Source organism: Schistocerca cancellata, chromosome 1, assembly GCF_023864275.1.
Source record: "Schistocerca cancellata isolate TAMUIC-IGC-003103 chromosome 1, iqSchCanc2.1, whole genome shotgun sequence".
In the NCBI taxonomy this organism is placed as follows: domain Eukaryota; kingdom Metazoa; phylum Arthropoda; class Insecta; order Orthoptera; family Acrididae; genus Schistocerca; species Schistocerca cancellata.
The window spans coordinates 601045123-601060880 of NC_064626.1; the positions used below are offsets into that span (position 1 = coordinate 601045123).

At 38.3% G+C, this 15758-nt stretch overlaps 1 protein-coding gene across 3 annotated transcripts in view; it reads left to right on the plus strand.

The window, feature by feature from the left end:
* Nucleotides 1–15758, plus strand: part of LOC126182312 (helicase domino) — a 425840-nt gene that overhangs the window by 63193 nt on the left and 346889 nt on the right. For all 3 annotated transcript variants that reach the window (XM_049924839.1, XM_049924841.1, XM_049924840.1), the window contains one exon: nt 4604–4817. In XM_049924839.1, coding sequence (XP_049780796.1) covers nt 4604–4817 — 214 coding nt within the window. The remainder of the gene's footprint in view (nt 1–4603; nt 4818–15758) is intronic.

Sequence of the window (15758 nt, forward strand, 5' to 3'; positions counted from 1 at the left end):
TTGTTTTCTTCATTTGGCTGTATTTAAGCTTTCCAAAATTGTTGCTCTGTTGAAAAGCAGCAGCATTTTCCTGCCATTGAAGTGAATGCATCTGCGATAGAAGGTGTTTCTGTACATTATTTGTCTTTTCTCGCGCAATTTCAAGATGAAAATATCTGCAGACTTCTAACTTCGATCTTTCATGGACATTCATAGATCTGCGATCCATGCTTTGACAGTGCTACAGACAGAACTGACAAGGCACTTACCGTAATAGTAGAACTGAGCATACGGCAACTTGATTTTAACATTATGGGAAGAATTTCAGCACACTAGGCTATTGTAGCAGATGGCCGCGAACATAAACAGATGAGAATTTTGACCTCCACAGGGGAAGGAGCAATGCGGGGAAACAAACTCCACCTCCATTTCACTGGGCAGCAGCGTACAGCATATTTGATACATTTTCACAGGGATCACCAATCTCTACTGGTGTTGGAAGGGTCGTAATCAAAATCCGTGATGGAATGGGATTAGTCGCTTCACTATTGCAGATTAAGGGGAAAAAAACAAGCAATGCACAACATAAAGCATTCGGGGACAGTTACCGCGCAATTGTTTGTTGAAGTCAACTGACTATTGTTAATGACGTAGTTCAGGCCCAACCTCATTAACGAGATAGTTCAGGCCCAACCTCTAGCAGTATTTGATGCAACTATAGTTCAAAACATTCTCCACCTAATTGCTGAGTTAAAATTGTCTGCATTATACTATCTTTTGAGCTTTAGGCAACAAACAAACATGTGCATGTCTTTCTCATAAAATGCCATGTCAATGGTAAAGTACTATGTTGCATTAAGCGATGTGTATCTTAAACAGACCATTTAGCCATTCACAACTGGCACAGCACTAAATCATTGAGCGCATTGATACATTGTTGCATTTGTACACTTTATTTTGCAAGTAGTTTGTGCACATTGTCTTTCCAAATTGGGCTTCAGCAGATGACATACAATGCCAGTAACTGCCTACATTTTTGATACTGTATGCAGAAAATTAAGTTGTTTCAAACTATATCCAATGATAGCTGATTTTGATAAAATTTCTTTGAAACAGTATCTAATTAGCACTTTGGTGGTTTTGCATTTTGAGGCAGAATTCGCATGTATTTCGCATTTATCGCAGAATTCAAATTTCAACTGACAAATTGTCTGTCCTCCTGAATGCCCCCTGACTAACTGTGGCCAAGAGAGCTGGACCACTCAGTTGCTGAACATGCTGTCCAATACACTGTGCTTCACGTCATTGACACCCTCACCGCCTGCACCATCTGGATCCTACATACCAACACTAGCCTTTCTGAACTGCGCAGGTGGGAACTCTCTCTGCAATATATCCTATGTTCCCATAACCTCCCCTCTCGGCCCCAACCTTCACTAGTCCCTGTCCTTCACCTACCTATTCCATTCCCTGCTCTCATTCCAGCACTGTATAGCCTTCTGTTCCACCAACGCACCCACAAGTTTTTCCCCTACTCTGCTTCTCTCCTTTTCTGGTCCGCCACATCAGATTGCTTCCCCCATCAGGTGCATTTGCTCTGTACATGTTTATATGTTTTCTACTTTGGAAGAAGGTCTTTTGGGTGCAAACTTAAACGTACTGCACTGTTTTTATTGTGCCTGTCTGTGACCTCTCCTCTGTACGGTGAGTAGCAGTCTATCATTCTCTCTCTCTCTCTCTCTCTCTCTCTCTCTCTCACACACACACACACACACACACACACACGGGGGAGGGGGGAAGGAGAAATGATGTTTTCCGTGTTTGCTATTACCCTTCTTGCCTCAGCAAGAATAATTGTTTCACCAGAATAGTTGTTTCATGCTATTGTGTATTTTTCAGAAGTGTTGTATAAATGAAGGAAGTGTTGTAGCCACATTTTGTTGTTTCCAGTTGTGTATACTGATTTTCGGCATTTATGTCTTGTCTTCTACTGCTACTATAATTTATATTTCGTATGTTTCAGATGCTGTTTTCTCTTTCCATTTAGCATTCACATTCCAATTTCTTCTCTAGATTACTAGCTGTGTACATTGTTTGTTGTCATCATCTTGTTCCTCCTTAATCTGGCATCAGGCTGGGTTGGGACATTTATGGTAGTTTTCAGTTGTGCTCTGGTTGTGCCTCTTGCCCTGAAACTTGGCTTCCATCATTCATTTTGGTGTTCTTCCATCTTTCACATTCTTTCACATACTCTTCTCAGTTCTATCATTCAACTTTTTTTTTCTCCTTTTTCCCTCCTGAAATTTTCATTTCTTACTTTGTCTCACCTTATTTTTCCCTAACATCCTTAAGAATTTGATTTCAGTGGCCTATGTCAATATTGGGTGTAATGTACACCCTGTACAGCACTTCCTTACACTTCATTGACTTCTCCCTTCCCCAGACTCAGCCCCTCACACACTGGTAAAGCACATTGCTTTGATGTACTCTTTTTTTCTAAATTCTACCCGCCATCATTGCATTCTGCATTGTGCCACTTCCTAAGTATTTAAAGTTGTCCGCAGTTTCAATTTCCAGTCCTTTAATATTAGTTTGTCCTTTCCTGCCTGTGTCCCCTTAGATTAACAGCATAGCATTACTTTTCATCACATTTCATTTCATGCCATGTTGCTCAGTTTTTTCGTTTAGTATGTATAGTTGTTCTTGTACTTCATTACTGCTGGTTCCCCACAACACAGCATCATTAGCAGATAGCAGTAACTTCATCTCCCGTTTTCAATGACCTTCTTTTGTCTCTTTCACAATTTCATCCATGAAATTTTAGTGAGCTAGATGGTAAGGTGTTGAAGTTTAATACAAACCTCAATACTTCAAACAATTTCTGTAAATATTCAAAAACTCAGTATGTGGCAACAGCATAACCTTTTTGGTTTACAGTACATGTCTGCATAGGAAATAATTACTATCAGAATGAATTCAATTAAAAATAACTCTAACCAAAGCAATTATTAAACTCACTATTGAAAACTTTAAGCTATTTGAATAAATTCTTCAAACAGTTAAGACTTGTAAAACTCAGTGAAGATGCAAGAACTTTAAGACAATAACATTCAATGTTTAAAAGAAGTTCTTTAAAGAAAATAAAATACAAGGATTCTCTGTTGTATAAAATGAAGACTCCAATGTACCACCTTTGTTTACTGTATCATATACCAAAGCCTTTATGTAACTGGTTATTTTATCAAGACTTTTACAATATAATAAATAAGCTGCCTGTAACACAAAAACGTTTATACACGTAAAATAAAATAAACTACCCTAACTTCAAGATCCAAAAGTACTTTTACGCAACAGCCACAGCTGAATGAGCCACTGACTTTAAAGTATTTTACTTGAAATAATTTTCCATTGGTTGAAGAAATTTCTAGGCCAGAAACTAAGAAATACTGATTAACTGTTACTATAACTTCATTGTAACAGTGTTTGCCTGTCACTCGGGTGAGAATTACACAGCAATCTTTGATAAGTGGCAACACTTCCCTATGTTCAAGGCAGCAGAAAACATATTACTTGATGTACATGTTATTTTAAAAACAGTTTTGATTTCTTTGCGCTCTTGGTGAACACTTAATAACCACCACACGACAGATTGGAAATTGGTGGGATATAGACTGGTAGGCTCCATAGACAATGCAGATAACTTCTTGAAAGAACTTAGTAAAGCCAAATGCTCACCATTCTAACACCAATGCAGTCTGCTTGAGGTAAGCTGGTCATATACCACCACAGTGTGTCTGAGTGCAGTTTTGAACATACAGCCCAAATGTTGTGCGGTTCTCACAATGCCCCCCCCCCCCCCCCCCCCCCCCCCACCTACCTGAGGCATATAGCTGTATAGGTGAATCTGACTGCTATACCCCTGGGTAGCAACCCTCCCGAAGGATTCACACCTCTTGACAGGAGATTGAGCCTTGTTGCTTTCCACCGGTTATCAAATGCAGTCCACACTGTACTGTTGTCTTACGCACCATGCCAATCCCTGAAACCCAGCTGAGCGTTCTTGCCGAAAACACTGTGCTCACACTGCTTGCAGACAAAGCACTACCACTTGTCACTACTCTAAGTGCATTGTCACCAGAGAGCTCTAGATGTGCATGCATACCTCTACATCCACTCATCTTCTGCCTGCCCTCTGCTGACAACCACTGAAGATGCCACCTATTGACCAGAAGCAAAGACCACTTACTCGCCACAAGCTTGATTGGTGCTGCAGCTCAATCCATCACCATTGTATATAATAATGGCAACACCACACTTTCTTGTCTGAACCCCATAACACTCCTAAAGTTTCCAACTTGGAACTGAATTGCAGTTAATGGTAATATAGAGAGGATGGGGGGAGGGGGGAGGGAGGTTTGGTCTCTTTGTCAGTCCCTAGATTATAAAGGAATATGCTTTGGAATTTTCCTTTTGAACTTAGGAAACTGCCTTCTACTTTCACTGCCTGGAAGTGAAAGTAAATACTTGCCTTTCTGTCTTCTGTGCTATAAAAATTACATGTCTTGTAATAGCTGTTGAGATCTTGTATATTTTTAATTTGTTTTAATTTTACTATTTATTACAGTTAGTTGAATATAAACAGCAAACAAGGTTAGAAGAGAAAAGAAAAAAGGCATTAGATCAACACCTAAGTTTTATTGTTGATCAGACTGAAAAATATTCCAACTGGTTGGCAGAAAGCATGAACAAAGGTGGTGATAGTACAAACGTAAGTGTTCCTGCATCAGTAGCTTCATCTCGTTTGTCATCACCATCGAGGAGAACAACTGTGTCTGATGGTGAGTACCACATTTAAAAAAAGAGACTAGGCTTATTTATATCATTGGCTAAGCTATGACTAATCAGGTTATCTGTGAAGTAAATGACTATTGTATCTCTGAACTTCTAATGCTTCATATTAGTTCAGAGTTTACTGAGACATTGTTAAAACTGCTTATTTGGGTTAATCTACATGTTGGTTTCTTCTTCATTCAAACAGCAGATGCTAGCATCCAGATTAATTTCTGATTTTGCTTATTTCACATTATTACTTCCAGTAAGTTAACTGCATGGTAAAATTTTTCTAAATTATGTAACCATACCTCTGTCTTGAAAATGCTTTCTTCCTAATGGGTTTGTCAGCTGCCACCATTGTGAGAAAACAGCATCTGTTTTTCCCTGAAGTGTTATTTCCTTATCTCTCATTCTTTGTCATTAGTATTCTAAATGTGTGTTCTTAAGGTCTTTGAAATTAAGTATTTGTGGTACTGCTACAGATCTCAAATTCAAGTAATTTAAGTCATAGAGAAACTGAAATTTTCCCCGTGTACAAAACTATGAAGTTGTTACATTCTTCTTCTTCTTCCCAAAACGTTTCTGCTTATGCATGATATTCACAAAGCCTCTTCCAGTCTTCTCTTTTTCCCACAATCCATTGTAGTCCTCTTAGATTGACATCATCTTTCACCTGTGGTTTCCATCTTGTTCGTGGTCTTCTAATTGGTCTTCTTTCAGATTCTAGCCATTCCAGATCTCTTCGTGACAGACTTTCTACTTCCATTCTTTTAATACAGCCAAATTATTTCAGACTATTTTTCTCCGTTTTTTCTTTTACAGTATTGATTTTGTACATATTTTGTATTGTTTCATTTCTTATCCTGTCCCTTCTTGTCTTACCCAGGATTCCTTGTAGAAAGCACATTTCTGTTACTTGCATTCCTCTCAGATCTTTCCTTGTCACAATATTTTTGGTTTAAAGTTAATTTGTATAAAATTAGCAAAACATATTTCCACTGCTAGTTGCACAACTGATCTAATTGGTCATTTCTTCTGTCACATTATCTTATTTTTTCACATTGTAGAATTAAGTCAAGTAATTCTGTGTCATTAAAACTGATTTATTCTTCCAACATGCTTTCATTGTGAATAACTGAATTAAAATTCATCATGTATTTTGAATGATATTCTGTATTTATTTGTTACTGCACTGCCGATCAGTGACCGTGGTATTACTCTGTGGTTAACTTTTGCAGTAGTGCTATATAAAAAAGAAGCTTCGGTCACTGCTATTGCTATATTGCAATGGTGTTTGAAATTTCTTTACACAGATTTTGTATCACATAGCTTATAATTTGAAAGATGTGGATTTGATTTATCAAAGTGTATTTTATTTAATTGTATCTCTGAAATGATTCAGACACTGCTGTGATTGTTCACCAGTTGGCAACACAGTGAGCAAAAAGTGCAGTATAGTATGTTCTGTTTTTTCGTGTGAGGGGGGTCCAATCCGACACGGATGCAGTTCGGCATTGAGCTAATAGAAATCTAACAGAAAGTGTGGTGGATCAGCATCTTGCAAAATGAAGTCTCCAACGTCTTGCTGTGATTTTGGCACAGGTCATTGCTGCCGTATGTCCAGGTACACCAAACCATTAACAGTTTTCTTTCTTAGGAAAAGTGGTCTACAAACTTTGAAGGGGACACGGAACAGAAGGTGATTTACATCTTCATCTACACGGATACTCTGCAAATCACATTTATGTGCCTGGCAGAGGATTCATCGAACCACCTTCACAGTTCTCCGTTATTCCAGTCTCGTACAGCGCGTGGAAAAAATGAACACCTATATCTTTCTGTGCGAGCTCTGATTTCCGTTATTTTATTATGGTGATCATTTCTCCCTATGTATGTTGGCGCCAACAAAATATTTTCGCATTCAGATGAGAAAGTTGGTGATTGAAATTTCATTAGAAGATCCCACCGCAATGAAAAAAGCCTTTATTTTAATGAAGCCACCACAAATCCAATATCATTTCAATGACACTCTCTCCCCTATTTCACGATAAAACCAAACATGCTGCCCTTCTTTGAACTTTTTCTATGTCCTCCATCAGTCCTATTTGGTAAGGATCCCACACCGTGCAGTAGTATTCTAAGAGGATGGACAAGTGTAATGTAGGCAGTCTCTTTAGTGGACCTGTTACATTTTCTAAGTGTCCTGCCAATAACATACCTTGTTTGGCTGACCTCACACATTCTGTTGTATAGTGCTAATTGCCAATTTTTGCACCACACAGATATCTTTTCTAAATCATTTTGCAATTTGTTTTGATCTTCTGATGACTTTACTAGCGACAGCGACATCTGCAAACAACCTAATACGGCTGCTCAGAATGTCTCCCAAATCGATTCTGTATATAAGAAACAGCGAAGGACCTATAACTCAACCTTGGGGAACGCCAGAAATGACTTCTGTTTTACTCAATGCCTTTCTGTCAGTTACTACATATACTATGACTTCTCTGACAGGAATCACGAATCCAGTCACATAAGCGAGACTATATTCCATACGCACCCAATTTAATTACAAGCCACTTTTGTGGTACGGTCTCAAAAGCATTCTGGAAATCTATAAATACAGAATCAGTTTGGAATCCCTTGTCAAGAGCACTCAACACTTCTTGCAAGTAAAGAGCTAGATGTTTTTCACAAGAATGATGTTTTCTAAGTCCTTGTTGACTGTGTGTCAATAGACCATTTCCTTCGAGGTAATTCATAATGTTTGAACACAATATATGTTCCAAAATCCTGCTGCATATCGATGTTAATGATATTGGCCTGTAATTTAGTGGGTTACTCCTACTACCTTTTTGAATATTGGTGTGACCTGTGCAACTTTCCAGTCTTTTGGGTACGGATCTTTCATCAAGCAAACGGTTGTATATGATTATTAAATATGGAGCTATAGTATGAGATGCTCTGAAAGGAACCTAACTGTTATACAATCTGTACCAGAGGACTTGCTTTTCTTAAGTGATTTAAGCTACTTCAGTCCTCCGAGGGTATCTACTTTTATGTTACTCATATTGGCAGCTGTTCTTGATTCAAAACCTGGAATATTTACTTTGTCTTCTTAGTTGAATCAAGAAAGGGTTTCACAATCTGTTGTGGATGTTCTGTGCCCACCTTTCCAGATATGTGAAATGTGGCTTCATCACTGAAATATTATTTCTGTGAAAAACCATCTTCCTCCAATATTTACTGCAAGTCATTACAAAAATTAGGACTAATTTCATTGTCCCAAGTAGTCCATGTTAGTAACAACTGCAGCTGGTATGGTTTTACAAACAGACTTTTGCATAGAATGCGCCAGACAGTTGACTTGCGTCCAATAGTAAAAAATAACTAGAGAGTAAACAAAGAATCTTAAATTTCCTCCAGAAGTCTGCAAATTAAAGAAAAATATGAAAGTCCTGTATGTGCTATTCAGAGATACTTCCTAATACAATATAAAAACAACAGAAAAACTTACAGGAAATCTCTGATGCTTCTAAGAGCACACTGTTACACTGAAGAGATAAGTGAATCCAATAATGTTAGTAAAACGCCTTGGAATTTAGTAAACAAAGAATATGAAAATAAAGAGAATCGAGATGTTGTAATATAGCACTAGTAGAAAATGGAATGTTGGTGAGTGAGCCAAACATTGTGTGAGGCTTTCAGATGTATGAAGAAGAAATTGAACCAACACTAAAAATAAACTCAGTCAAAATGAGTAATTCATTTTCCATTAGGAGTGTAACAGAATATGAGATAACAAAAATAATCTCAAAACTCATAGTACAAACATCTAGTGACTGGGATGACATATCATCTACATTACTTAGAGAATGCAAAAACGAAATAATAAAACCAATAACACATTGAATAAACAGCTCAATTGGCTAAATGCCCTTTTCTGAACTTTTAAACCTTCTGAGATACGACCAATGTATAGAAAGAAAGCAACCACTGACATAAATAATTACAGGCCAATTTCATTGTCTTCAGCACTTGGCAAGTTTCGTGGAAGAATAATTCTAGAAAAAGGAAATCTTTTTTTCTGTAAATACATCTTATTAAACATCTCGCAGCACAGGTTCTGAAAAGACAGATTCAAAATACACTAGACTCTAGCTAAACCGGCCATTCCTCTCACATATGGGTGCTGGATTAGTGAAAGTGCCGGGTTGTTAGAATGTCTAAAATTTAGTTTAAACACAGGGATTGTACTTTATCAAATTAAAAGATACATTCATTTTTACAGAAAACTTAGTCCTTGGGTGTGTATGTGCATATTAGTATCAATCGACATTCATAATGAAGCATGTCCCAAAGTTATAGTTGTCACCATGATGATATGCAATGGTAGTATGCTTTATCACAAAGTGGCTTTACAAGCATTTCATAGGTCCTTCCATGTTTCTGATAGCTGCATAATGTATTCCAGGAAGACGTCTCCAGCTTCAGCACCAACAGTTTGAGATATCCTCATGTTGTCTGCTCCTATGTCCTCTTCTTCATCAGTTTCATTGTAATTTCCCTGTGAGTTTACGATAACTTCTTTTCTGCTGAAGTTTGGTCATAAGTAGTGCTCGTCCAACACTGTTGCCAGAAACAATGGTTTTATGTGAAGAACCTCAGTTCAGTTTATAACTAATTTCGAGCTTCTGCTTGAGGTCAAGCATAACGTGTTTCCCTTTAGAAGTCATGATAATGATCCATAAGGAAAGCAATAATTTCAGAGTGTACAGGAATGTTGACCATTATGATTAACTAGCAACATTGTGGCGGACAAAATTTCATTATTGTAGGTGTCATTTCAAGTTGAACGACTAGAAGCTGTAAGTGTATTGGATTGCTTAGAGGCCAGACTACTGAGGGTCATATTGGCGAGAGTTTAGTGTAAAAGCAGTGATAACTTTTTTCCACAAACTGCTAAATGGACTGGATAAAGGTAACAGTCATAGGGGCCTTTCTGGATTTGCCTAAGGCCTTTGATTCTTAAATCATTCAGTACTATTACCCAAATTAGAAACTTAGTGCCTAATAGGAGTAGCACTGAACTTCTTAAGTTCTTATCTCTGAGATAAAAGTTAACTAAACCGTGTTACAAGAATGAAAGTAAAATTCTAACAGTAAAATGACCATACAAAAGTATCAACTGTGGTGCCCAACAGGGAGGGAAGTGTTCTTCTGTTGTTTATTGTATACATTACCGACATAACACAGCCACAAAACTCGCAAGTTACCGAACTATGCTGACGATACATCATTTATTAGCTGGGACATACTAATCAGCTAGCATTACAAAGCAATAAAGAGAACTCTGAACTGATCACAGAACACCTAACAATGAATAAATGTACATTGAATAAGACAAGACTGTTGAAACGGAGTTCTTTCTGCATCATAACCAACCTTGTACTTAATCACTGTCTTACATCCGATAAACATAAGTTTTTAGGCATTGTGATGGATGAGCATTGTACGTGGATGGATTGTATCAGCTATATCTGTAAAAAGATTAGCGGCAGTATTTACTTACTAAAACATCTCTCAAATATAATAAATACTCCTGTCCTTAAACAAGTGTACTATGGATTAATTCACTTGCATTTGCAATATGCAGTTGAAATTTGTGGTGTGGCACCCACAGTCTACATGGATAGGATATTCAGGCTTCAAAAGAGCAGTGAAGATAATTGTCAATTTAAGTAAAAGACAATCCTTTAGGGACTACTTCAAAAATTATAATTTATTAACTGTATTCATTGTATATTCTTAAGACTTTTCTCTTTCTAAAAGAAAATGATGAACTGCATGTAATGAATAGGTAATTCATAATTACAATACAGGAATCAGATGTGATTGTTGTGGGGTACTGACTAATAAGAGAGCTACAGACCACAGTCCACTTCAAGGACAGTTCTAAAATAGTGTGTCAAATAAAAACGTGTGTGTCTAAAGTCACTATCCACTTGAGTAGTGATTGAAAAATCAATTTTATTGTGAAGTTTTACCCATGTTGTGCTGCCCTTCTACATGAACGCCATCTACGCTACATACTCCATCTTTTAGTAGTGGAACAAAATGTAGACCTTAACATTTCGACCGTAATGTGGCATGCTGCTTCCCTAATACGAATCCGTGGATCAGGCAGACCATTCACTTTGGTAGTGTACATTTTGGACTTGATTTATGCTCATACCAAAAAGGCTGAAGGGGTAAGGTCCAGACAAGGGGCAGTCCACAGCCAAGTTGACCCTCTGCCTATCCACCTCCCTGGAAAGGTTCTGTTCAGGTAATCACAGATGATGTGTGCAAAATTTGGAGGTGCACCTTCTTGCTGAAACAAAACTATATCTGCCTATCCACCTCCCTGGAAAGGTTCTGTTCAGGTAATCACAGATGATGTGTGCAAAATGTGGTGGTGCATCATCTTGCTTAGACAAAACTGTATCCTGTACACAATCATCCTGAAGCTGCAGTTTGAGAAACAGTTCTAACATTTCAAGGTAGCTGTTACCTGTTATTGGCCTCCAGCAAAGAAAAATGGGCTGTACAGTTTTGCTTTTGTCATACCCAACCAAACATTGACCTTTGTTGTACCATGTTCCCACTCCAGTAGCTCATGTGATTCTTCGTATGCCCATATTCGGCTGTTTTGTCTGTACACTTTCCCAAAAACATCGACGACAGATGAAACCCTCGTCCTCAAGATAATGCATAAACTGTATATGATAAGGATGTTTTCGTAGAGTGAAAACAGGATTTTCCACTCTGTGTTGTGATGGACATTCAATTCCCTACATAGGTGTCGAGTTGATGCCTTCGGACTCTTGGCAATTGGAACCTGATGCACTAGTTCTGCCGATACGCGTGGTCATCCGTGACGTGCCTCATCATACACATTGCCAGTACGATTAAATTTGTTCACAAGCAGACACACGTATTCTTGATGGGGCTGGTTTGTGGAATTTATGGGTAAATTCTGCTCTGGTGTCTTCGTATGACAATCCGTGTAGCCATGCACAAACAATGGCAACCCATTCTATGCAAAAGGTACCAGTATCTGCAGAGAGGAAAAAACATGGGAATGGGAATGATTAGTGACTTTAGAGACACCCTGTGTAAAACAGGTCCCTGGAATTCCTTTTAACATTTTCGCTGCTACAACTGTACTCCCTGCGTTCCGTGTTGAAGGTGGCATTTGTTGTGGCTGTACAGCTAGCCATAAGCTAGTGCCTATGTTGAAAGACCCGGAGGTAAAATAGTCCCCCATTCGGATCTCCGGGCGGGGACTACTCAAGAGGATGTCGTTATCAGGAGAAAGAAAACTGGCGTTCTACGGATTGGAGTGTGGAATGTCAGATCCCTTAATCGGGCAGGTAGGTTAGAAAATATAAAAAGGGAAATGGATAGGTTAAAGTTAGATATAGTGGGAATTAGTGAAGTTCAGTGGCAGGAGGAACAAGACTTCTGGTCAGGTGACTACAGGGTTATAAACACAAAATCAAATAGGGGTAATGCAGGAGTAGGTTTAATAATGAATAGGAAAATAGGAATGCGGGTAAGCTACTACAAACAGCATAGTGAATGCATTATTGTAGCCAAGATAGATCGAAGCCCACGCCTACCACAGTAGTACAAGTTTGTATGCCTACTAGCTCTGCAGATGACGTAGAAATTGAAGAAATGTATGATGAAATAAAAGAAATTATTCAGATAGTGAAGGGAGATGAAAATTTAATAGTCATGGGTGACTGGAATTCATCAGTAGGAAAAGGGAGAGAAGGAAACATAGTAGGTGAATATGGATTGGGGGTAAGAAATGAAAGAGGAAGCCGCCTGGTGGAATTTTGCACAGAGCACAACCTAATCATAGCTAAAACTTGGTTCAAGAATCATAAAAGGAGATTGTATACATGGAAGAAGCCTGGAGATACTGACAGGTTTCAGATAGATTATATAATGGTAAGACAGAGATTTAGGAACCAGGTTTTAAATTGTAAGACATTCCCAGGGGCAGCTGTGGACACTGACCACAATCTATTGGTTATGAACTGTAGATTAAAACTGAAGAAACTGCAAAAAGGTGGAAATTTAAGGAGATGGGCCTGGATAAACTGACTAAACCAGAGATTGTACAGAGTTTCAGGGAGAGCATAAGGGAACAATTGGCAAGAATGGGGGAAAGAAATACAGTAGAAGAAGAATGGGTAGCTTTGAGGGATGAAGTGGTGAAGGCAGCAGAGGATCAAGTAGGTAAAAAGACGAGGGCTAGTAGAAATCCTTGGGTAACAGAAGTAATATTGAATTTAATTGATGGAAGGAGAAAATATAAAAATGCAGTAAATGAAGCAGGCAAAACGCAATACAAACACCTCAAAAATGAGATTGACAGTAAGCGCAAAATGGCTAAGCAGGGATGGCTAGAGGACAGATGTAAGGATGTAGAGGCTTATCTCACTAGGGGTAAGATAGATACTGCCTACAGGAAAATTAAAGAGACCTTTGGAGAAAAGAGAACCACTTGTATGAATGTCAAGAGCTCAGATGGAAACCAAGTTCTAAGCAAAGAAGGGAAGGCAGAAAGGTGGAAGGAGTATATAGAGGGTCTGTACAAGGGCGACGTACTTTAGGACAATATTATGGAAATGGAAGAGGGTGTAGATGAAGATGAATTGGGAGATATGATACTGCATGAAGAGTTTGACAGAGCACTGAAAGACCTGAGTCGAAACAAGGCCCCGGGAGTACACAACATTCCATTAGAACTACTGACAGCCTTGGGAGAGCCAGTCCTGACAAAACTCTACCATCTGGTGAGCAAGATGTATGAGACAGGCGAAATACCCTCAGACTTCAAGAAGAATATAATAATTCCAATCCCAAAGAAAGCAGGTGTTGACAGATGTGAAAATTACCGAACTGTCAGTTTAATAAGTCACGGCTGCAAAATACTAACACGAATTCTTTACAGACGAATGGAAAAACTGGTAGAAGCCAACCTCGGGGAAGATCAGTTTGGATTCCGTAGAAATGTTGGAACACGTGAGGCAATACTGACCCTATGACTTATCTTAGAAAATAGATTAAGGAAAGGTAAACCTACGTTCCTAGCATTTATAAACTTAGAGAAAGATTTTGACAATGTTGACTGGAATACTCTCCTTGAAATTCTAAAGGTGGCAGGGGTAAAATACAGGGAGCGAAAAGCTATTTACAATTTGTACAGAAACCAGATGGCAGTTACGAGAGACGAGGGGTATGAAAGGGAAGCAGTGGTTGGGAAGGGAGTGAGACAGGGTTGTAGCCTCTCCCCGATGTTATTCAATCTTTATATTGAGCAAGCAGTGAAGGAAACAAAAGAAAAATTTGGAGTAGGTATTAAAATCCATGGAGAAGAAATAAAAACTTTAAGGTTCATCGATGACATTGTAATTCTGTCAGAGACAGCAAAGGACTTGGAAGAGCAGTTGAATGGAATGGACAGTGTCTTGAAAGGAGGATATAAGATGAACATCAACAAAAGCAAAACAAGGATAATGGAATGTAGTCGAATTAAGTCGGGTGATGCTGAGGGAATTAAATTAGGAAATGAGGCACTTAAAGTAGTAAAGGAGTTTTGCTATTTGGGGAGCAAAACAACTGATGATGGTCGAAGTAGAGAGGATATAAGATGTAGACTGGCAATGGCAAGGAAAGCATTTCTGAAGAAGAGAAATATGTTAACATCGAGTATGGGTTTAAGTGTCAGGAAGTCGTTTGTAAAAGTATTTGTATGGAGCGTAGCCATGTATGGAAGTGAAACATGGACGATAAATAGTTTGGACAAGAAGAGAATAGAAGCTTTCGAAATGTGGTGCTACAGAAGAATGCTGAAGATTAGATGGGTAGGTCACATAACTAATGAGGAAGTATTGAATAGGATTGGGGAGAAGAGAAGTTTGTGGCACAACTTGATTAGAAGAAGGGATCGGTTGGTAGGACTTGTTCTGAGGCATCAAGGGATCACCAGTTTAGTATTGGACAGCAGCATGGAGGGTAAAAATTGTAGAGGGAGACCAAGAGATGAATACACTAAGCAGATTCAGAAGGATGTAGGTTGCAGTATGTACTGGGAGATGAAGGAGCTTGCACAGGATAGAGTAGCATGGAGAGCTGCATCAAACCAGTCTCAGGACTGAAGACCACAACAACAACAACAACAACAACAACATGCTGAAAGACAGTGTTCTGGTCAATGTGAAATACTTATCATCTGTTATTTTGAAAACTATTGAGTGAAAAAAAATTGTTTTTTGCAGTCTGATACCTACACCTGATAAAGAACTGAAATTTTTCATTATTAGTCATATTTACTATGCTGTATCAAATTAGGTAAAACATTGCTTGCAGTTTTAAAGAGTTTGCAGAGGTAGAAATGCATTGTGTAAACTTTGCGTATGGTTGATTCTTGCTCGTTGATTGCAGCGAATGGAATGTAGGGATGATTTTGAAATTTCAATTAAAATTGAGGGCAGAATGATATTTCATTTTCAAGTAATTTGGTTTCATATCTGACAGGCAGTTGTGCGCAACACATCCAATTCTGTCCATGGTGACTTGCTGGCTTATCATGTAATTTCAAGAAAATTATTAGTTGAAAAAATTTGATTTCTGCATTTCTTGTGTTTTGATATGTCCTCCAATCAAGGACTGAATTTCTTTTGTGTTGTATGCCATAGTTTCTGTGCAGCATCAAATTAACTAAAACATTGCGCAAAATTTTAAGATTTTGCAGGTGTAAAAGTGCAGTGTGTAAACTTTGTGTATGTTTGATTTTTGCTCACACATTGCAGTGAATTAAATGTTGATAAGATAACAAAATCTTATATAAAATTGAGAGCAGAACAATATCTCATTTTGTTCTCGAG